Raw genomic sequence first — 24,641 nt, forward strand, 5'->3', positions numbered from 1 at the left:
AAAAAGTGAAGAACCCTTCAGGAGAGCAACAGAGGAGGATCCCTCTCCAGGAGGGACAGAAGTATTTATGTGTATAGAGCCATTTAAAATCATACTATTATATTTTTCTATAAACAAAACTGATTTTCAGCACCATTTAAGGCCTGGAGTCCTGCGCATCATGTGTGGAGAGAAAATACTAAATAAAAAAGGTCAGACCAATCATTACTGTATCCATCAATAACAAACATAATAAAAAAGCCAGAAAACACCAACAACAATGAGTTCATTTTATGAAAAGGGGGCGTATCATGGAAAATGTACCTTCTTGGTGCTCGGGCACGTAGATATTATATTATATAAATACTATATTATAGTATCTGGATCGCATATCAAACTACAAACTGAGAAAAAGCAACCCAATCAGTTTTTTTGTGGGCTGCTTGGATCAGAAAATAGGTGAAAAAAAACATATTGTAATGTGAAAGATGAGTGGTGTTGAAGACTGAAGCAATAAGTCATTTTAGAAAAGACACAAATCTGATTTCATACGAAACATGATGCGCTTCTGTTCTACAAGACTTAAATTAGGAATTAAATAGGCTTGACATTTTGAAAGTGTTTTAGTATTCCTTCAGAAGTTCCCGTCCCTCAGAGAGAGATGTGTTAATTACCAGAGGGATGACTTTGTATCCCAGCTGAATTCAATCAGAGGCAGAACACACAAAAAGTCAACTCTGTGCCACAGATGGGATTTGTTTTTCACTTTTTCACCCCTGGAAATGAAACACCTACCCATGTAATCTGAAACACAAGCGTGCAGGGGTCCCCCCCTTTATTAAGACAGCCATGAAGGGTTGAATGCAAGGCCTTTTGCACAGACACCTATATAAAAGCAAAGAGCATCAAAAGAGTTCTGTGGGTATAGAGCTGCATGTGGGAATTATAGAAATATGCTTTTTTTTTTTGCAAGAAAATAAGCCGGGACATTGTTATAGCAATGTGAAGACGTGGGGATTCATTGTGTTTTTAATTTGCAAATGTAGAGCATGCAGATCCTTATGTGCCCGACAGTGATGAGTAGCTAAATATATACACCCAACATGCAATAACTGGTGTTGGCCACTAGAGGGCAGCGATAAGAAGCTGCAGACAAACCGACTCGGTAGGTTGTCATGATTTGGATTAAAATAACACTTTCTGGAAGAACATCCTGAAGGCAAAGCTCCCATGCGCCATTGGCGTCACCTTTTAACTGGTTATTGATCATAGTTGCTTTAAGTTTCAATGATGACAGCAAGGTGATTGTGTAATTATGCACGTGTGACCTCAACACTGTAATGACCTTGCAATGAAAGTATTGTAATCCACATTTCTTTTCCCAGGACAAACTATTTTTTAAAAACTAAAAACTGTTCCAGGATCAGAAAGCTTCTGAAAGTGCTAATTGCTTAAGTAAAACGAATTAGGGCTGCAACTAACGATTTTTTTGATAATCGATTAATCTGTTGAATATTTTTTAGATTAATCGGATTAACAAATGTAATATTCAACCCTTCATTCAAAACAGGGTTTGTACGGTCATGGAAAACCTTGTAAAGTCATGGAATTTTAAAATGGTTATTTCCAGATCTGGAAAAGTCCTGAAAAAAAATAAAATCCCAAAAGTTGTGGAAAAGTCATGTAAATGTGTTATATTCATATGTAAGGTCCTGACTTCTTTCTGTGATGATTGGCCTGAGATCAGACTGCGTTCCTGTTGGACATCTTCATCAACCAAGACTAAGAGACATAGAGTCAAAGAGTCAGACTAAGTATTCAGGCCTGCAGTGTGATAGAGGAGGATAGGAGGAGAAGAAGGATGGAGCCAAATCCAGACCAAATAGTTGTGTTCGTTTGAAACAAATGTGCACCAAAAGATTAAAGTGTTAGTCTTGAACTTTGAAGAATTCAACAATGTATTCGAAATAAAAATGTGTATGAAAAGTTGTGTTGGGTTGGGTTAAAAACAGCCAGTTTTCGGGTGAGCAGCGTGTCCCCTGGATGACCTTGAGTCTCCACTGAAGATGCAACACAACGTCAAGTCACAGCGGAGTCAGCGAGTTTCAACCCGTTCATTTCGATCTACATTTTCATGACCGCCAGAGAAATTGCTCCAATTAAAACAACCTAACCTTTAGCAACAACAGGGGTCATAAAACAGTTTATATTTACTACTCACACACACAGACACACAAGTGATCCGATGATTCCTCTTCCCGTAATACTCACCATGTCATATTCACTCCTGCCGGGGTAGAGGAGGTAGAGGGCAGCAGCGACGCAGCCTGAGACCACAATATTAACAAGCCTATGACCTCTACTACGACCCTGACAGATCCAACACGGTTTCAGTCACTCACCTGTACGGACGGGTCTGAATGCAGGAGCCCCGGGTTGCAGCCGACACCATGTGGGCCAGGCCGAAGTCGATGACTTTAAGCCTGTAAGGCTCCTGCGCGTGGTTCACTCACATACTATTGTCTACCTTGATGTCTGTGTATTATTCCAGCAGCCTTCAAGTGATCACGTGCATTGACAGGCTGAAAAGTTACTAAAGTCAGTCAGTTCATAATGCGATGTCCGATCAATATGCTTATTAATTCTGAACTGCGGTAGAACGTACCTGCGTGACAATGGCTCTGATTTCCTTCAGGAGGAGAGGTTGGAAGGATCTGTCCTCCAGGAAGTCATAACGACTTTTGTCCAGATGCTCAGACTCCAGACAGGTGTGGTGGTTGCAGGTGAACACCTGGTACCATTGAACCAGGTTGCTTTGGTCAGAGTCCAGCAGTTGAAGTGTCAACAGGACTTCCACCTGGGGATGCACAACGGGTCACAGACAGATGTCTTAGTATCGTGTTGTGGGCATTTCTTCAAATACAGTTGATGGAACAGCTGTCCAAAGCATTGTTGCACAAGTTTGACAAACTCTTTGATGTGCATGTCTCTCCTCCCTCTGCTTTGGCTGAAGAGCCCCGATTCCTCATCATTTTGATGGCTACCGTCTTGTTGTCGGCGACATTCGTGCACTTCACAACCGTGCCGAAGGTACCCTGCCCGACGACAGACTCCACCAGGTACCTGGAGGAGCCCGACTTCAGCAAGTCACCTTGACTACCCGGTTCTGATGGGATGGGGCGTCAGCCATGTTTAAAGCCAACAGGTGTGGCACCTGCTGCCAGGAACTCGAAGCTGAGAAGAGTGCAGATGTGGACACGACATTTAGTCACAATGTAACGCAACAGGAACATTTCCATGACGGTTGTGATGCGACAACAACCTGCAAAGGAAAGATACTCACCAAGTTCGGCAGACGTCGTCACTTGAATAATTTGGGATTTGGTGGGATTTTCTTCACCAAATGTTGTAAATAAATGCAAATAATATAAATAAATATATCACAAGTTCTGACGGATGTGAGTTGGTGGAAGATTCAAAGTTCACAAGTGAAGGTTTGGAGGTTCAGGTTGTTGCCGGTTGTTGCTCTCTCTCTCTGGGTTTCTGAAGGCTCTGATCACCAACACTGGGTCTCTCCAGCTCGGGCGTTCTCGTACCGATTTGTATAATCTGGACTGCAGAGGTGTCAAACTAATGTTCACCGTGGGCCACCTCAGCATCATGGTTTCACCTCAGAGAGCCGGTTATAACTTTAATTTCCAATTTAATTCAGTTTATTTTGCATAGCCCAATATCAAAAATTACAAATTTGCCTCATGGAGCTTTTTTAATCTTCACATAGGGCATCCCTGTCCCAGGACCTTACATCGGGTCAGGAATGTAAAGCAAGGTGAAAATTCACTTTACTTTTGGTGTGAACGTGTTTGAATAGACAGCACTCTAATGCATACAAAATCCCCTTCAAAATAAAAGCACAGGTTTTGTTTTCTTAACAGCAAAGACCCGCGACGCACTAAAAACTGGTCCGTGACCCACTTGTTGGGGGTCATATGCCTTTCAAGTCGTTGCGGGCCACATAAAATGACCTGGTGGGCCAGATCCGGCCCGCGGGCCTTGAGTGTGACGCCTGTGATCTCGAGGGTACGTATGTACTGTATGCAATAAATGTCTGTGTTACTACTCAACACCTTGTCATGGAGGTCTGGATCGTGGTCCATGCCTACTACCAACTATTCATACACTCTGTCATACTCATTGAATGTGTTGTAACTCTGTAATGATTCCTTCTGGTCACATGACATCTATTGTTCTGTCCATCCTAACCCTAACCCATACACGTATTATCTGAAACAATAGTATTGCCGTAATCACTATCCATCATAGCATCTATTTAAAGTATACTTATAATAATAAACACAAGCGGCATGGAGAGTCGCCCTGTGTGGAACAGTAGCCATGTTGGTGAGGAGGAGGAGGAGGCGGAGGAGGAGGAGGAGGAGGGACTTCACATCTGTAGTCACAGCTGCTCCGGACCAGCTGCTGATGATCAATAATCTGAGAGACAAAGAGCCAGCAGACACGACACCGACCCCTCGTAGACAAGAGGTGTTGGTACAATGGAATGTTGAGAACGATATATGTTAGAAATGGTTTAATGACAATCTTGCACATACAACTTAAAACATTAAGATTAAGACAACTTAAAAAGTAAATATTCAAAGTTACGACCAAATGAACAAATAAGTACGAGTATGCTAAAGTGTCATGTATATATTTAAAGTGAAGTGTAAATGCCAGTCAGTGGGGGCCTTGTTGATGACCCTGGACCAGAAGAAACTTCTTCTTCTTCTTTTTTCTCTTCTAAATACCAAACCATGACCGCTTTGTGCATTTCTTTACCACATCCTGTACTTTAAGGATTTCTTTTCGACGCGGTCCCATTCTGATGGGCATGATTCTCCACTGGTAAAGTTGCTATAAAACATAATTAAAAAGGTCATCGTAGGCTATAGCACACTATCAACATGTCATAGTAAAATATATCTGAAAGTTATCGTCCGCTATGTCCTTAAAAGTCACATCGCCGTATGATTAAGAACTAAATACGTAACGAGGCTTCATGGAGGAACATCAGAGCGCGATGACGCAGAACAACTGTGTTGTCAACACAAATGCAATAATGTCATCGAGCATGATTCAAATTCCAGTGACTGGATTGTTTTTGCACAGCTCAGATCAGACTGCAGACGTAAGCCACAAAGCAGACAGCTCTCGTTGAAGCGGATCAAAGATGGAGGCAGAGAACATGGAGTGGCACGTTCTACACAAGCTAAACGAAGGCCAGCTGAGACGCATGGTCAAAGGTCTCGTCGACCAACTGGAGACGATGAAAAACGTTCAGCGGGAAAATGTTAAACTCCAGACTCAAAATAATATTTACAAGTTAAAAGAAGAGGAACATGACGATAAGTCCCTCAAGAGAGAGATCTTTGACCTGAGAAAGCAGCTAAAGATGAAAGAAATGCGTGAATCCTCGAAGGACCCACAGCAACATGTCGTGAAGCTGGAGCAGCAGCCGGGAGCCACCGGCAGAGAGCTGCGGAGGCAGGCGGCCGACAGAGAGGGACGCCTCCAGCTCAGGAAGAACAACACAGAGCTCAGAGCGGCCATGAGCAAGCAGGAGAAGCAGCTGACGGGGAAAACACGCGTCCTCGAGCTGGAGGTGGAGAAACTTCAGCAGAAGACGAGCAGACTTCAGAGGAAGAATGAAGAACTTCAGAAGACAAAGAGCAAGCTTCAGGAGGAGACCGGCAAAGAGCGCGAGCGTGCAGCGGCCCAACAACAAAGAGCGCTGGCCACCGAGGAGAGATGCTCGCGGCTGGAGGAGCAGCTGGAACGGGCCTGGAGGGAGCTGCACATCAAGACGGCTACAAAGCAAAGGAGCGAGGCCGCCGACGTGGCCGCGCTGTACGACAAGCACATCGAGTTGGTGGGGAGGCTGATTGCCGAGCGCGCGCGTCTGGACTTGAAAGATGGGATGGTGAAGGAGCTGGAGGAGCGTAACAAGCAGCTGCTCGCGGCGAGGCCTTTGGAGGTGAACCCCGAGAGCCAGAGAGTCGGCCGGGAGCAGGGGAAGGAGATCCGGGCGCTGGCGGCGCAGGTGAAGATGCTCTACCTGAAGGCCGAAGAGGACGAGAGGGAGAGGGAGAGGCTGGTGGACGAGCTGGTGGCCGTCAAGAAGAGGTACCTGAATGGGAAAATGCAGAACACAGATTTGAGGGAGGCCTTGAGGAGAAGTGGAGCCAAGCAGGTGCCTGAGGAGAAGTCCAGCGGCCCGCCGCCCCGCCCCTCTGGGCTGCATTGATTCATATCAAAGTGTCTGTCCGTCTGTCAGAGAGTTGTGTTCCGTTGTTTTTGACATTGACATCTGAAAGACTTTCTGCCTTCTACCGATGTTTTATTAAACGGTCCTTTTCCTCGATGTTCTGGCCTCTGGTTCACATGTGAAAGTCACGAAAAGGATTATTTAAAACACCTATTCAGGTTTAGATCTCTAAAAACAAATTTACATAACAGATGGTTCCACTACAACAACCAGTGAAGTATAAAGAAAGAAATAATTAGCTATTGCTTTACTGTTTGCTATTTGTTAACACCGACATAAGGAACATGAGCTCACGGAGCACGTTCACAACCTTCTTCTCAGGTATTTGACATAATGCTGACTTATTGATACTGACCCGGCGAGGGTTGGAAGTCATGTTTTGCATTCCAGTCCAGACACACAATTCTGTGTGGGCAGAATCACCGACCACAGATACCTGATCCCGACGTCATGACACGACTGGCTCACAAACATCTGATCTGTTCCAGAGATACACACAGGTGTGTAAAAGGAAGGGTACATTTTTGCAGATCTAACAAGGTGATTCAATATATATAAATACATATTATAAAAATGTATCTATATATGTATGTATATATAATATACATAACATCCTAAAATAAGGAATCAGTATCAACCAAGGAAATGATCATTAATGTTTACTTAGTCATGCTTAATGCTACTTTAACTGTTTGCAGTCATAATATTGTTTATACTTATATTTGGTACTGATAATTAAAACCGTAAACCGTCCATCAAAAAATGAATTAAATCGCTTAGATTAATTTAGATGAAAACCAATGTTCAGGAATCCGATGCTCCTCAAGACGACATGTTGAAACACTTCAGGCGCGCCATCAGTTTAAAATGTCAACTTTACACACAACACACTGTTGGTGTAATGCTGGTTTCAGCCTCTAGGGGCTGCGATTTAGTCTCGGTGCAAAGCACCAAAGAGGCCATGCTCCCCCTGCTTAGTTTTAATTAGCAGCGTCGACACATTTAGCTGAAACTGTATTTTAACAAACATGGATAGGACCCAGAACTATTCCTCTCAACAACAAAAAGTAAAAATAAAGTTTACGGACAAATACATTTGTACTAATCAGTTTTGCATTGACGGTAAAAGAAAAGACACCAGGTATGAAAAAGATAGATTTATTTAATGACAAATTATTTAAAACAGAAAAAAGTAAAGGAGTTGAGGGAGAGCAGCAACATGACAGATTCCACGTGACGAGGAGGGGGAGGCGGTGGGCGGGACCTCCCCCCCCTCAGACCGTACAAAAAGAAAAGAGGAGGAACCACAAGAGGAGAGACAGAGATGAGGGACGGACCTTCAGGAGGACAACACGACTACAAGCACTCAAGTTTAGCCACAAGTTCTACAACTGCCTTTTGATTTCTCTTTTTTTAAAGTCATTACAAAATAAGATAGTTATGATAATCTCTATTTAATAATAACAATAGCAACAGTAGAAACTGTGCCTCCTTCGTGGTTGGGTGGTCAGTCGGTCAGTGGTCGAGGCTGGCAGACGGAGAACAAACGAAAGACGAGCGGAGAGAGACATGTCCATCTCACACACACACACACACACACATCAGGAGTTCTCTACTCATACAAAAAAAAACACAAATAAAATAATTAAAATTAAACACTTAAAAAATTAAAATAAACCCGAAAGAAATCCGACTTGACTGAAATGCAGTGTTTGTTTTTTCCTTGTCCTGAAAAAAAGAAGAAGCCCCCCCCCATCGAATACGCAGTGAACAATGCTCTGACACTCAATCCACTACGACACCTGCACACCAACTGTAATGAATGGTGTGTGTGTGTGTGTGTGTGTGGGACTCCAAGAAAAGAACAAACAAAATAAAATCCAGGGATGCTGAAGATGAGAGCGTTCCGAACTCCGTCCGGTGCGAGCGCAGAATCTGTTCTAAGAACTATCAACGACGACAGTCAACTAATTAAAGAGCGTCCGCTGATCAACCGTCAGCCCGGGGTGGGCCGCTGCGGACCGGCGGGGAACCGGCTGAGCCCGCACGGAATGTTCCGTCTACCGATGGCGACCCGGGACGCGACCGGGCGTCCGGGGTTCTGGGCGCCGCAGCTGTGCCCGTCTGCTGGGCGGTGGTTCTGGTCCCCGGCCATCGATGTGTATCCATGTCCGTCACGAGGCGACGCCGTGGAGCTTCTGGGTTCCAGTCCGAGCACACACACACACACACACACACACGTGAAGACAGCCACCCCGGTGGAACCACGGCCACGTCGTCGGCCGGTCAACCCGGGAGTAGCAGGAGGTCTGAGGGGTTCGGAGGTGGGTTACAAACGGTGTTAGGAGAACACTGACCGTCTGTGTTGGAACGCAGCTCGAGGGTCCCCCCCCGAGCGGAGCGGCCAGGGCCGAGCCGCGGCGTCAGAGACGTCTGGGGATGACGGAGAGGAACCGTAAACTGGTGGGGAAATCCCGTGAGACCCGTTTGACCTGAACAGCCTTTCAGTTGGTTTGTGTCTATTGACCAAGAAACAGGGCATGACCGCAGGTGCGTGCACAAGTCTCAAATGTATACGTTTGTGTACAGAAGTCCTTAGCCATCGCTACACAATTCTGTCCATGTGTTCACCCATTCCTCACTCACCCATTCCTCACTCACTCATCCATCTATCCATCCATCCATCCCACCCCCTGGGCATCCACGGCTGCCCGATCAGACAGTCCAGTTCCACATCTCAAGGGGTGAGGCAGAGAGGAGGGGGGTGGGGTGGGGTGGGGGTAGGGGCGCTGTGAGGTCACAACGGATTTGACACCCCTCCCCCCCCCCCCTGTAAAAAAAAAAAAGAGAGAATAAATGCCCCCTGACAATCCGTAACGTGTTTGCCCGTCTCCTCCCGTGGAGCGCTCCTAGCACATGGAGATGGTCACGTTGATGCCCAGGTTGCCGTTCTCCGCAAACAGCTGTGCGATGGACGTGTCGAACACCAGGCAGTCGCTGTTCATGATGGCGGTGGCGATGCCCTCGTGGATGGAGCGCGGCGTGGCCTCCCAGGTGAGGCGGCGCCGGTGCCCGTTGAGCTCCAGCCGGTAGGCAAAGTTCTCGGCCTGCTTGCGGGTCCCGATGAGCTGCACGATGGCAAAGAACTGCTGGTGGCCGTCGTACTTCTCCTGCTTCTCCAAGACCAGCATGAAGTGGAAGCCGAAGCACGACTGCATCATCACCCAGTCCACGGCGCCCGGCAGGTTGATGTCCGTGGCCAGGAACACGATGTCCTCCCCCTGGTGAGAGACACGCACACAGGTCCACCATCACGGGACGGCCTACAGCGGGACTTGAGCAATCTAAAGCAGCGCTAGCGGGAGTCATTCTCAAAATTAGCACACGCTCCTCCGACCGACGTCACTGTAAGTATAAGTATAAGTAGACTCTATATACAATAATAGTACACTCTAGTTCCTAAAAGCAGCTGAGGGGAGGAGCCAATGTCTGACCTGCAGCGTGGTGATGGACTTGTGCTGGTGCATCAGGTGGGGCATGACGGCGTCCAGGGAGCCCTGCCACTTGCAGGAGGCGCCGGGGCACGGGCACGAGTACGGCCGGAACTCGCACAGCTCCTCGTGCTCCGTCTTGTCGGTGTGGGGCAGCGTGACCTCGCAGCCCGAGGAGGCGTACTTGCAGGGGAAGAGGACCGAGTTGGCCACCTTCTCCATGGCGAGGTTCCTGATGGAGCCCAGGGGCCCTCGGCAGGTGGGGCAGCAGGTGAGCTTGGGCCGGCAGTTGGAGCACACCTGGGAAGGGACACACGAGAGCGGTTACCATAGTGACCGGAATGTCCCGCACTCCGGTTGGCTAATAACAAACGCATCGGTACGAGAAGTCGCCACGTACCAGGTGCCCGGACTGGCACTGCAGGATGGGGGGGAGGACATAGTCGAAGCAGACGGGGCACTCGAACAGACTGGCCAGGTCACTGTTGGAGGCGGTGGTGCCCGACAGGGTGGGCACGCGCTGGGAGGGGGGGCACTTGGAGGTTCCTGTGGGCAGCGCGGTGGCAGTCTGGCGACTCATTTCTGAGGAGAGGAAGGACAACGCTCCGCGTTAGAGAGCAGGAGGCGGACCTGCGGCACGTCGATGAGCTTCGGCCGCCACGCCTCCGGCCAGAAAGGACAACACTAAGATGTTACCGTTGAGAGTTTTTTGTGTTCTACAAATGTTGAAAAGCCCATTCTAGATTTACCTTCTCATTTCGCCCCATTGAACACGTTCAGGGCGACGGGGAACACGCGCTCCCTCGCCTCCTCTGCTTTCCCCAGTCGCACTAGTCAAGTTCACACGATCACGGCAAACCTATTTATCATTATTATCTTCTTACATCTCGTCACGGACTCGCAGCAATAGAAGTCAAGAGTCCGCTGCGTGCGTCGGCCATAAAGTGGCGTCACACTACCGCACTTTAGTGTCTGCGGTAGGCGACGTTACATCTGCAGCGACAGATTCAACCCTCTCCCCGTTTGGGAGTCGAGACGCTGCAACTGCAGGCATGTGGATTTTATTTGGAGCATCTGCACTCCCCTTTTTATTCTAGGAGGAGGGGGGGGGGTAGAACATCTTTCCATGCCTCGATGTGAGCATGATCGTTTCTGCAGTCGGAGCTTTCCGTGTGCAACACGTCTATTAACGTCACGGAACGAGGCCGAGTGGCAGACCTTCCTGGTCACATATACATAAAAGCAAGAAAAGAAAAGAACCCAACGCCAGACACTAAAGTGAACTCAGATGTGTGTGTGTGTGTGTGTGCCGTTTCCCCATCTCCTTGGTAACGGGCTCGTGTTTAAGTACGGGGTGGCCTGTGGAGCAGAGAGGATGAGAGTGGAAATGATGGGCGGGAGAATGGGCATGCGATGAGGAACGAGGGCAGAAGGAGGGAGGGAGGGGGGTGTTGGGAGAGGAATGAGACATTTGGAAATATACGGGGAAGACGGACAAAAAGACAGGAACATGAGAAACGGAGGGAGGGTTCAGAGGACACTGGAGGAGAGAAAAGGAAGCAAATAGAAGAGTAGATGGTAGTACGAGTGGGAGAGACAAGAAGAGGCGAGTCAGGTGGTGAGACAGCGCAGCAATATGTACACACAGCTCAACAGCTGGGAACACGCAGCCAACACTCCAGGAATAACTCGGCAATCTGTCAACGCTGCTCATTAGAAAACATGAAGAAAACCAACTCCAGTGTTAAAGAGAGGGGAGTGGAGGAGTGTCACGGTGGTCTGTGCATGAGGAGCACTGTGCTGATTGAAAGACATTCTTAAGCCATTTTAGGAGATTCATTGACCACTTTTATGATTAGCAATTCACATAATTTGTTTTACGTTTAAAAAAATAAATATATATATATATAATAAAAAGCACAGTTAGGTCAGTTTAGTTTCCTAAACACAGCACCACAAACTAAGTACGTTTTTATGATGCTGCTTTAAACCTTCAAATGTCAGTGATTTATGATTTCACGTTGACACTTTGGTTCGCCCTTTAACCAAAAGTGATACTTTTATCTATTCTACATCATCCGAACCTGCACTTCCTTTTATTAAACATCTAGCTTAGCATCGGGCGGGTCGCTGCTCGCCAGGGCGTCTGTTGGCTGGCCCGGACGAAGGAGAGCGTGAGCTAGTCGCTACCGTGTCCGCCGGCTTGTGAACACATCAGCGGTGGTGGAGGTAACGCCTCGGCAGCTATAAATAAGCGTCTTAGCTGGCGCGCATGGCTAGCACGCGATCAGCGGCGCTAAGAGCAGCGTGACCAAATCAGCTCGGGACATTCCGCTCGGTGTCACGGTCAGCGAGCACGCGGGACGGGAACAACCGTACGGGCCGCTGCCATCAGAACTGGTGGCACAGAGTCATTCGCTGGAGATGGGAAGTTTTACGGAGACCGGCGATTCCAAATGCAAAATATTCATTTAAGAAATGGGTTAATAATAGTCGGGGGGGGGGGGGGTCAGTTATTACACCGTGAAGCATCCAGGCTCAGTCAGCAGAACGGCTAAACGTACTGGACTGAACGAGAACACTGGAGGCCCGAGAGGGGCCAGCTCTACAGGCTGAGAGCTGAGAGACGTTGGAGCTGCCACGCCCCGGCGGGAGAGAAGTCACGTGTGGTTTCAAGTGACCCGTGTGATATTATAAATCGCAATTTAAGATCGCACTTTAAAAGAAGAAAAAGGAAGGAGATCATCCGCCATCAATTTCCCCCGGTGCACGGGGCGGTTTGATCGATTCACTTCAATCATCGCTTCCGATTGGCTCTGAGCTGATGGTCGGATAGCTATGAGGTCATCAAAAACAAGGATGTGAATCTTCCTTTGCTGGAAGAAACGCATGCCAAATTGTTTTCTTGGCGGTTAAGAATTACTTCCGACCCAAGAGTTTCCTGGCTCACACTCGTTTGGCAGCGTGTCGCGAGACAACAAGCAGCAGCAAGTGAGCAGCGCCAGTGCGCCTTTTGTTGACAGCAGGTGGCTTCAAAAAGGCTTTTACAGGCTGAATTCACGGTCCACGTGGTTCTGAGTTTGTGGACATTGAGAACCGGCAGCACGTTCTCCAACAGACTGATTCAGGAGAACGTTCCTGCCAACTGCAATAAGACTTTATAGTAAACCACCTCTGGCCAGACACTCCTCAAACTGACCATCAATACACCTCGCAGCGCTCTCACTTCATAAACACTGAAAGTACATTTAAACGTCATTTTGTCATACTTTATATTAAAATGTTATGTTTACTCTGTAGCCTTGCTTGCTGCAACAATCACATGGCCTCCCGAAGATTAATACAGTATACATCCATCCATCCATCAGGAATGATACTTCTCCAGAGGACCGTGACAACTAAAGGAAAGACAGTCAACAGAAGGTGAGCAAGAGGAGGCGCTGAAGGCATGAGCTCAGAGGGGGAGGGGGCGACCAAGAGTGAGTCAGCTAACCAGGCACACACACACACACACACACACAGACAGAGAGAGACAGAGAGAGAGAGCACCGAGCTGCTCCGTGTCAGGATGACGACGGGAAGCAGCACACATGGAGGGGGGAGGGTCGTGGAGGCAGCTCGTGGCAGAGAGAGACGTCTTGCTGCACAGCTCTCTCTGCGCTGGAGGAAGAGGACGTGGTGCCGCACCAACTGGGACGCTCGACAGATGAAGTCAAATACCAACCTTCGTCCATAAGATTTCCAAATAAGGCTTTTGTCTTCTCTTGAAATGTGGTGACCTCTGAAAAGAGAGAAAAAGAAGGTAAACAAACAGGACTGAGGAACAAAGGCTGGGAATCATAACAAACACAGAAACCGGCGAAACCGAGCTGAACACGCCCCCGCAGAGCGACGGCGCCCTGGTTCCGTCGCGTCCGACAGCGCGTACGAGTTCACAGAGAAACGAGCTCCGGTTGACATGGTGGCACAAGTCTGAAGTTCGTGGTCGTCTTCTCCGCCGGGGAGATACCGGGGAAGGCAAGTGCCCGTGTGCACTCTGAGCAGCGCTCGTGAAAAGGCGTTTAAGCCACTTCCTGGCCCACTAATGCATCGCGCATTAGACCAGAGGTTAAAGGAACAGCCCGCTGTGCAGTCTGGACTCCACACAGCTCCGGTCATTCATATTTCACGAAGAGGGCGCCGCTGCATCGGCGCGTTGCGGCTCCCGAGTGCCGGGCCAGGATCGTCTTATGCCGACGCGTCACTTTCCAGAAGTGAGTGAACAGTGGACACGCTTCCTGGGAACTTTCTGATCACATGAGCTCCCGTGCGCCAAAGACGATGTCATCCTGACCGCAGTCTGTGCCACGTCTGTCCATCAAGCGGCGACTTCAAAACGCGTGGTGGCAATTTGAACATGAAACCTAGTTAAATACATTTTTTTTAAACATGTTGATAACATGTAAACCCTTAACCAGTCCGCCGGTTTCCCTTCTCTACTTGCAACGCGGTTTTAAAACCACACCCCAGCGGACTAAAGTATATTTTCCAAAACAGTCTCCCTGCATGGCTCTGGAGGTCAATTTGTTGCTGGAAGAAACGGAGCTCGAGTAACGTGGTGCCCATTTAAACGTCACACACTGTCAGCGCATTCGTTCTACGTCAGGAGAGAAGCACCAACGAGGAGGTGTACGCAGAGACATTACATTTCAGCAACATCGAGAAAAAAGCAAACAAAAGGCATCTTTGCTCAATCCAACGCGATGCTCGGCTGCTTCATGCGCCGCAGGTGGCCGACAAACTGCCGACGCCAGAGCGGCTCCTTCGTCTCTTATGCCTCTCAACAAAACAAAAAAACAACAAAAAAGGTGAAACACCTTTACACGAGCGATATCTATATCAGGCGATAACAGAATAGCACACGACCGCCAACCCGGCGGCCGCAGTGGAGACTGACCGGGGAGAGTGGCTGCCATGCGTCCACCGCGACGCACGCCACACCGCGGCCGCCAACCCTCCAGACGCGGTTGCCGTGTCCTGTGAGAAATTATGGATTCAACAGTCGTGCATTTGGTTATTGTTGCAGCCAAACTTCAACAGCAACCCTACAAGCAAGGCACTGATCGGTTAACGATGGTCGGCTATCGGTCAGAAGTCTCTCCACTGCAGCTGAATGAAGAAACACCGTCCAGAGGGTAACTTACACCTCATGGTTTTAACTTTCAAAGATAGTGATTGATCTAATTTAGAGGAGCTTAATATTAACATTTTTATTAATTTATGCGATTTTGACCCCTTGGCTAACACTGAAAAGTCTTTAGGCAAACACACACACCTTAATTGCCGAGTTGTATTATTGAGTGCATGTAAACGGAGCCGCTGTTGCACACACAACGCATCGGTCATGGAGGGAACGTGAGATCGGTTTGGAAGCACCAACAAGGAACCCATTCAAGCTCGCCAGGATCATTCCGTCATCGACTCAGCGGTTCGCGGTTTGACCCGTTACCTTGAGAAGATCAACTCGCTGCCAGAAGAGCCAAACCTTTTCTTTCGTGCCAAAAGGAACACATAAACTGTTTTTGCGCTGCTTCTCTACCACCTGAGTCAGAGTTCCTCCTGGTGGCTCAGGCAGCTTCAATATTATGTTATTACTTTGCACTTTTTTTTACAAAAAAGAGTGGCAGTGTATTGCCCAGTAAGGCCTGTCTAATACCTACATGTTTAATATGCATTTAATTATTTATTTAACGGCGCACAATTGTATTTATTGCTTTTATTTGAGCTACGTTTCATTTATTTACAATATTGAGATATAATTAATAATATTAATTATTAAATGTTTGTATTACAATGCCTGAATATTCTTAAAGATTGAAAGTGCATTGCTCTTTGAAAGAATCTTCTTGCATCATTATTATAGTGCCTTAATAGTTATAAGAACGACAATAATAAAGTTTATCACAATTTATTCTGGGGCGATATGCAACTAAAGTAGTCATGGTCCCAGGCCTCATGGGTTCACAGCATCTCCAGGGGGCGGGGTTTACCACTCGTCCATCTGACCAAAGCACATTCAACATGATTTAAGGTTTACTTTAAGTCATCAGGTTGACAAACTAAAAACACAGTCACACTGAATGAATGATGAACAATTGATAATAAAAACAACACCAAAAGGAGGGGAATGTTCAGTCAATTATACACTGAAGCCGAGAAAAGGGAGCATAAAACTAAAAGAAAAATAACTAAAAGGGAACGAAACAAGGAGCAAGGAAGTAGGAAGGGAAGCACACAGATAAAAGATAAGGCTGCGGAAGAGATTATATATATATATATATATGCTCCACTCACAACCCACTCTTTTCTCTCTCACACACACACACGACAGTGTTCATACACTCGGACTCAGAGAATGTACAATGCACAGAGGCACGCACGCTCAAAGCTTCTTCTGTACCCGGACAAGCCAGTCAACACACAGCACGCACACTTTTTACTCTCCGAGCTCCCTGTGAACAAAAGTATGAATTCATGAACAGCTGGGCTGAGCGCCGGCATTGACGACGTCTTCAAAAACGCCTCAGCTGCAGCTCCAAGGTCTGCTAAAGATAACGCACGAGGCCCGGCGGGGGGGAAAGAGAGCCGAGTCTTCCCAGGACACGCGCGTCGTCTTTATAAAAGCCCGTTCACCTTCAGCCCTGCGCACGCTCCTGGTGGCGACGCACGGGAAGAGTCCGGACCAGGAGTTCCAGGGCGGCGCTTGCAGTGCTACGCTAGCCGGCTTGGATTTCACCTGGCCCACAGACGTGGGGGTGGAGCCCTCACGCGGACCCTCGTCGCCATATTTCTTCTGCCTTTTCCATGGAAACCGCACCGCTGCCCAGAACACACCACAAGGCAGGGGGTCACATTTCTCCCTCCCGTTCCCCCATTTGGGAAGCATAAGCTCGGGAGGGGCTGGGAGAGCGGTCACAGGAGAAGGAGGGGAGGGTCAAGAGCAGAGCGACAGAGCAGATAACCCCAACACCGAATAACAGCCCGCCGAGAGGGAGGGGCGGAAAACCCGAGCGCCGATGTGTGCGTGTCCGTGGCGCTGACAGCAGATGTCGTGGAAAGTGTGCGAGCAGCTCGTCAGTGTGTGTTCACCATGCCGCTCCCTGCCCCTCCCAACCACCGGGACCGAATGACAACAGCAGACGCTTTTAGCCAAGTCACTGCAGCCCGGCCTCGTCACGGGATGACTTTCCTTTCACAGAAGTTCCCCCCCCAGAGACGGGTCTTCGGGGTCGGTTCGCCGCTACATCCTCTTCCAACATCATCGTCCAAAACGAGCGGGTTCGGAGCGCAAGAAGCTCGATTCCCACGGCAAAAACAGAGGGCTGGTTTCTAAGAGAAAGAAATTGTGTACGAGTTGCTGGAAGAACAATCCTTTGGCCGCTTTGGAAAACAAAGCCCTGCTCTCTCTCTCTCTGTTTCCCCAGTGGCAGGAGAGAAGGCTGTGGAGCTCGCAGATGGGGAAAAAAAAGAAAATAAAGAAAAAAGGGAAAGTCCCAAAGTAACTCTCCTTTCTGACTTTTTTTCCCCTCCTCCCTTTTCCCTCCTGTGTGTTGCTTCTTTTCAAGCCATGTTGTTTCTGTCCCCTGGAGGCTGGACGGTGTCACTGCTGCTGGGCGTGTGTTTCTGTGCAGGACGGAGAGCTCAGCAAGCATCCAATGTTAGTCCAATCAGAGCACGCTCACCCCCCTCGACAGCTACAGCCAAACACATAACCTCCTCCTCTTCTTCTTTTGTTCACACAGCGCATGACTCAATTCTTACTCATTGCATTTGCCCTGCTTTCATCTTTTGTCAGCATCTCTTCATTTCCCACACTTTCCTTTCCCGAACCAGCGTACAATTTTTTCCATTCTTTTTCCACGGTGGACATTCATTCCCTCCCTCCCTCCCTCCCTGTAAGTGTCATATGTCAGCCCAGTCCGGCTGGAGGCTGCACCACCAGCTGCCCTCACTGACGCCATACCTCACTTTCTTGCCTCCTCTTCTTTTCATTCAGCCCTCCTGTTGACCCCCCCGTCACGGGGCACTTTGGGAGTGCAGTGTGTGCGTTATCACAGAGTTCAGACGTTTCCAGAAATGATCCAATGGCCCTAGTTTGTAGATCAAAACAACGGCATCCATTTCTTAAATTCACATCCATCACGAGGATAAAAATGTTACGCGTTAACTTATTACTTTATATAATAAGTCTAGCTGTGCGCCCCTCCTGTGCTCCATCCATCGGCAGACTCACTAACCTGATCACACTTCTCACTCTCTAAACACACAAACACAACTGAGCTCGCCAGGAAAAGAAGCCCAAGTGAAACCACGATATCACCGAGAGCCAGAATCGGTCCGCAGACGATACGGTCAGAGCTAGCCTATAATGTGTACAAATGTGTACATTTAAAAAAGTGAAAGAATCAATGTGGTGCTCCTCAAGAGCAACAATAGGATGCCGGATCTATGAAATAAACGGTGCTATTGTAAACAATACGGTGCTCCTTTTCAAAGTCATACCGTTAACGGGATTTTTAAGTACTTTTATTGATTCTCTGAATTGGAAAGTACTCAAAAGCAAGTACTTGCACGGTGTGAAAAAAGCGAATACACACACTCGCGTGAAAAACACAGCGATGCAACGACCCGTGCGTCGGCGTTTCGTAAAGAGGGTCACATGCGTCTCCGTGAACCCAGGGGCGTGGCAAAGCGGTGGCGCTCGCCACAGTGAGGAGAATGGGCTGAACACCCTGCTTATTGGCTCGCCGCCCACGCCCAGAAGAGCCCCAAACACAGCACCCGCAGAGGAAAAGAGAGAAGACCCCTCACTGACGCAAATGACGTCGGTGAGGGGTCGGGGCTTATTTCCATTAATGCTTTCGAGTAATGTCGTTTCTTATCCGATTAACTGATAAATTAATCAACAGATTAATCGATTGTTAAAATAATCGTTTGTTGCAGCGCTAGAAGACAGGTACTTCTAGTGTGTGAAGCATTTGTAAATATTCTTACAAGTAACAAAGACATGCTCTATGTAGTCACAAAATCACAACAAACGCCGACCTTCTCTTGCAGAGGACCCAAAGAAATAGAAAGCGCAGACAAAAGTCACACACATCCCCACCAGTGCGTCTGGATCCGGGGTTCACAGCGACGTCGTTTGAGCCCCCGCGCTGTGGATGAACCAACAGGGAGAAAGCACCTTTAAACGCCATCTTAAAGGGGGAGAAAGGGGGCCGACTGCTGCATTCACTCTGCATCTGTTCACATTATCACCAGACAATATAAAACATAATGCAGTCACAAACCCAGCAGCAGAATATACATGTGCACAAAGAGAGCCCACTGTGACACACACACACACGGCAAATGTGTGTTATTAAAGGGGAAGGGCAGCAGATGCAACAATGAGCCATCTGGAGCTCGCAGGAGTTCATCACCAGAGACCTTTACGCTTCACCACCTACAGCCAGGGGTTCACACGGGGGGCCGGGCGGGAGAGACATTATCGACATCTTCAATGCACTTTTATCATGCAGATTAAGCATGACTGAACTGAAATTAAAGGGAGCAGGAGAGGCGAGTGAGAGATGTAAACAGCATGCCGGGGAGGTTGTAAAACATGCTGGAATAAGGTGGAGTGCAAGCCGACATTTCCATATGAAATGACCGCCGCTCGGCACGCGTTGACCTGATGCCATCTTCTCTTCCATTATCTGTTGAGAGAGGGCTTTTTGGGGGGATTTCATCAAGGCTTCGTTTGCATTTCAAAGAAAATATCACTTGTCAAACACGTGCCATTTAACAACGCTTTGGAAGATCTGATCGTCGCGCTCAAAGAGCTTTCGTTGGTGTCGATCTGTTCATCATTACAGAGTTCATCCTGCAGCGAAGTCTACAAAAAGCTGACTTTAACACACAAGTCATGTTTTCCTAATACAGAGTGCAGGTTTTTCCTGGGTCAAAATGGGTCTTCGGTGCTCCCAAAAAATATTTTTGCGGTCTGTGTTGCCATAATTAGCAGACATCTATGTATTTTTTTTTCTTCCATAAATAATGGAGGCTATGCTTGAGGAAATCATTTTGCTTCCACTTTAGATTAAAATAGATTAGTATAGTAGAATAGTATTCGTGCACGTCGGGCTGTTGAGTGACCAGCAGCTGGCCGCTCTGTCCATTCGCCTCACAGTTGCGTATTGATCACACAAGAAGACACGCTTATCAACTCGATTACTATTGATCAAAACAGAACGAGGGTTCGGCTGTAGCCTCCTTGAGACATACTATTGAGAACATATTCGCTGACATGCACGTGATGAACACAGGTTTTAGTTTTTTTCATCGCACTTTTTTTTGCCTGAGGCGCTCAGGAAAACGGCTTAGGCGCACGCCCACATTTTCTCTATGCAGGAAAAACCCTGGAATGACCCCTGCAGTACAGGTCAACGGGTCCATTTACAGCCTATGACAACCTTTCACATCTGTGCATGAGAGTTCAACAAAAGCAGCATTACAGTTCGGCGTCAATTCACTTTTAATGGAGGTACTCTACGCCGGGCTGGTATGGTATTAGAAGAAATGTAGGTTTGTTTAGTCTGCAGTTACAATTCCTTGTGATTCAGGTCCTGATGTTTGTTTATGAAGTAGTCGTACATGAAGCGGAGACACAAACATAGTTGTTAGGTTGTTCGTCGGCCTCCTCAGAAGATCAGACCTGCTTGCTGGTGCGCAGACTTTGTGAACTGTCTGAATGACAATATCTTTAGTAACTGTCCTCCGCTGTCCCTCGGTCTCAGGTTGCACAGTGGAGAGCCCCACACGAAGGACATGAAGCCAAGCGTGCACAATATCACGAGGAATGTGTGAAGCTCCGGTCCAGAATACATATATATTTTTTTAATGATACACGGATGATAAATAACACAGCAGCAGTTTCGTTTGGGTGTTAACTGACGTGACGTATTCTGTTTGTTAGTCGCATCTTTTCCACAGCAGGAGAAATAACAGTAACTGTGCAGCTCGTCACCAAGAAGAAGAGTCGAGATATCAGGGCAGAGGCAAAACTCAACAAACACAACATACAGAAGTGTGAAGCTTTTCGTGTGTGCATGTGTGGCATTGAGTTTCTCCGTGTACACACAGAGCAAAAAAAGCTAGCAGGGACTCCCTTTGGTATGAGTAACAGATCTAGAATTACCTCACCGATACAGAGGCTCCCTCGCTCGCTCCCTCCCTCCCTCCCTCCTCCCTCCCTCCCCCTCTCTTGCAGGAACAGCTGTCGTTCTCCTGAGGAGGAGCCCCGCTCCGCACAGAGCACATGTGCTGCTGCGCCGGTACAGAACAAGAAAAACGGGATGCCGACTAGCTGGGTCTGAGTCTCAGGCTCGGACAACCACACAGCAGGTTAAAAAGGTGTCGATAGAAATGTCCCGGTACACGTTAATAACGCACCTGAGCGAGAAATATAAAGAGGAGTTCAAAATGACGCGAGGGGCACTGCTATCGAGAGCCGACGGTGACGGTGCTAGGAAAGAAATGTAATCGTCAGCTTGATTCAATTCACCGTCATATAAACCTAAAGGTTTGTACACAAGTAGGATCATTAACCACAGAATTAAGTCTGCTTTACTCCACATACATCAAGTAAACATCCAACTGTTGTTAGTGCTGGCAGTGTTCATGCACATGCTTTGTTCTATAGAGCAAACAATTAGCTGAGGCCTTGTATTAATAATCAGGTCCAAAGGCGTGGCGTGTAGGTCACTGTTGACATGGTGCATTTCCTCGACAATTGAACAGTAACTCGGCTTTTGTTTTCCCTGCTGTCCCAAACACACACTGGTCTACGCATCGAACGGCTACTACAACCACTAACTGAGAACATGTCACTCCAGCTGAGGTATTTGGCTTTTTTTATCCAACCAGGCTGAAGAAAATATGAAATGGAAAACTAATACAGAGTATGAGAATTTCATGTGCGAGTCTTTGCCATCCGTAACATAAATCCTTGTCATCTTGTCATCATCCACATATGAAAACTGACCCTGTGGCGACATTACCAAACGACTAAGCCTCCCTAAAAGCTACAGAAAACCCTGAGGTCACAACAGGTTCATCTCTGCTGCTGCATCACAGACAACCAAACTGGAGACAGCTGTTCTTGACCCGACCACTCCAAGCTTCACCCATTCATACACTGATGGGAGGAGCCGCCTGCCCATCAGGACGAACCAGCAGTCACACCCCGGAGGCACAGCTACGGGAACGGTGTTTCGGGTTAAGTGTCTGGGGACGCATCATCTCAGGACAACCACATGGGCCGGCAGAGCCAGGGATCGAACCGCTGGGCCTCTGATTGAAGGACGGCCCGCGCACCGCTGAGCCACCGTGTTCATACGTCAACAACCCCTCGAATGTGCTGCAAGCGGTTATCAATTAAAAGAGGCGTCATTTCAGTGCTATTGGTAGTTTTAATGGCATCAGCAATATGAGTGACATCAAGGTTCTCCAGCTACAGTTTGACGATAGTCAACTCAGATCGACACGGGGTCTTCTCCCCAGTAGATTGGTTAGCAGAGCTCCTCTGTAGTCGTCTCGACTCTAAAGCTGTTCTGACAAGCTGCTTTGTTATAGACAAAGCACAGCTTGACCACATGTGAAATATGCTCGATATACGTTTGAAGACTCGTGTAATTTCCATTGATGAGATGCAGAAAGACCGAGATGTGGCTGCACTTGCCTAGCTGTCCATCTTGTTCGGATCATTACGTGGTCCTCGAAGACCGTCTCCCTTGCTCTTAAAACATTACGATCCCCACAAGCAGTCTTCATTTAGTGATTCAAAACATTAACCAACCAGGCTCACCAGCCTGTCCGATTGACTCAACACATTTAAAGTGTTCCAATATTCCCAAGTGTGAATACATCCTCTGCCATCTCTGCAGGGTGAACCCACAATGATGACACTTAGCTTAGAGTCTCTGCATATCGTGTCAGATTATTGGTCCACGAGTGAAAGCTGTCAGACAAACCTGGACTTAAATACATATAAATATGTGCCTTTTCTGTTGCTGCATGTATGCATCTGAAGCTTTTGCCAAGATGAAAACAATGCCATCACTTCAAAAAGTGAGCCGCTGATTCACATCGTGGCCCTGGACAACTGCACCATGTCCCGATGGTGACTTATTTAAAGTTGTATTTCCAGCATAGCTCCATCCCACCTCGACCCGAGCGCTTTAAGAACAACACACACGCTGTCGATGGGCTCCCTGACCTGACTCACGGTACTCGCGAGGTCCCACTGAGACACCATGTGTCGTTTTATTCTGACAGCAGAGTTAACACATCTGCAGGTTTCCATGGTAGCAACAAAACATGAACGCGAGCTGCTCATCTGTTGCACTCGCGATGCACCGATGAGACGAGCGCGTGATAAAGTCGATCAGAACCAACACCGGAACAATAACAGTCACCCATCCTCCCCTCTGAGACGGGTCAACCCCCCCGACACACACACACACGCACCGGTGAAGGTGGATCTCTGACAGCAGTGGTCGTTACTTTGAGTACAGATTGGTCACCACCTCGCTCCCGGGCAGCAGACACGAAACACGGTGGTGCCAGTAACGTTGAAACAACGCCGTTAGTGGGTTTCCGTTGACCTGAACTAACACGCATAGAAAGCAAAATGGCCTTGCGTGTCTGGCTGAGCAGGCAACGGCTGAGCCGCGCGAGCATCAGCCGTTGCCGACACACTAGGCCTCGTCTTGCCGTAAAGCAGTGGCCCCGGTAGCACAGCAGCTAGCTGCATCGGCGACTTGTTAGCTTAGCAAGTGTGCGAACAAGCCGAGCGACTGACACCTCGGCGGCGTTGCGCGTGCACAGCCCGGGGAGACGTTGACAACCGCGGAGCCGCGGGCTTCTCAATCGACTGGAAAGCGCGAGGGATGTGCGTGTTAGGAAACGTCACGACAAGAAGACAAGCGGAGCTACCGACACGGCTAGCCAGCTCTACCCCCACCCCCCAAGCACGGCTACCAGCCGACATTAGCACGGCGCTAATGAAGGAAGCTAACGTCTGCTACACCCGGGCTGTTGTTTCCCCACCACCACACACGACACCCGCTTACCTCGGACACAATATCTTTCCGTTCACTGCAATTCAATGAGCGCGAGCCGCGGAGTCCCTCCTAGTCGTCTTTCATGTGTTAGTTCGGTGTGTATATATTCACAGTGCTCCTGTAACAGGGAGACGAGACGCCAGGCTTTAAGTACCAGCCGCTCCGGAGCGCGCACAGTTGTTGAAGTTTGTCGCGGGAACGCGCCCTGCACGAATCCACAAATTGTACTTATTCATCCAAATTGACTATTCAAAAAAAATGATATCTATATATATATATATATATATATATGCAAACATTATCTGCCACGCGCTCAGCTTCTTACTTTGATATTGATTTGATAATTTTCACCCAACCCCCCAACAATTATGATTTATAATTTCATAAATAATCTCACCGAAACCCATGACACATGTGAATGCACGCACGCATGACCATCACACGTTCACACACACATTCACACACACACACACACACACACACACCTGCATTATCCCCAGATAATCGAGGTTGGCAAAGTATAATTAACTTTCCCATTTTGGCCTTCACTTCTCCAATTCATGATAACAAAATAAAAAACGCACGTGCTTAAACACCCACAATATATCTGAAGAAAATGACGGGTTGAGAGGCAAAAAGTCAATCAATGCATCTGCTTGTCTTGAAACAAGTGCCTTCATGTGCCGTATGGCTCCTTTGACA

General features: G+C 48.0%; 1 protein-coding gene across 5 annotated transcripts; it reads right to left on the reverse strand.

The window, feature by feature from the left end:
* Positions 1-7,446: 7,446 nt before the first annotated feature.
* On the reverse strand, positions 7,447-24,093 carry siah1 (siah E3 ubiquitin protein ligase 1). 5 transcript variants are annotated; one of them, XM_056417090.1, is made up of 6 exons: positions 23,949-24,093; positions 14,732-14,811; positions 13,520-13,576; positions 10,196-10,377; positions 9,799-10,095; positions 7,447-9,585 (listed from the first exon to the last, which is right to left on the reverse strand). In XM_056417090.1, exons 2-6 carry the CDS (start codon positions 14,748-14,750, stop codon positions 9,214-9,216), a joined length of 927 nt encoding a protein of 308 aa, XP_056273065.1. In that variant the 5' UTR covers positions 14,751-14,811; positions 23,949-24,093; the 3' UTR covers positions 7,447-9,213. The 5 variants fall into 5 exon arrangements, with proteins under 5 accessions (XP_056273065.1, XP_056273064.1, XP_056273066.1 ...); XM_056417089.1 differs by lacking the exon at positions 23,949-24,093 and adding an exon at positions 16,468-16,545; XM_056417091.1 differs by lacking the exon at positions 14,732-14,811.
* Positions 24,094-24,641: the final 548 nt, after the last annotated feature.

The sequence above is a fragment of the Pseudoliparis swirei genome, chromosome 6 (genome assembly GCF_029220125.1).
Source record: "Pseudoliparis swirei isolate HS2019 ecotype Mariana Trench chromosome 6, NWPU_hadal_v1, whole genome shotgun sequence".
Taxonomy (NCBI): Eukaryota; Metazoa; Chordata; class Actinopteri; order Perciformes; family Liparidae; genus Pseudoliparis; species Pseudoliparis swirei.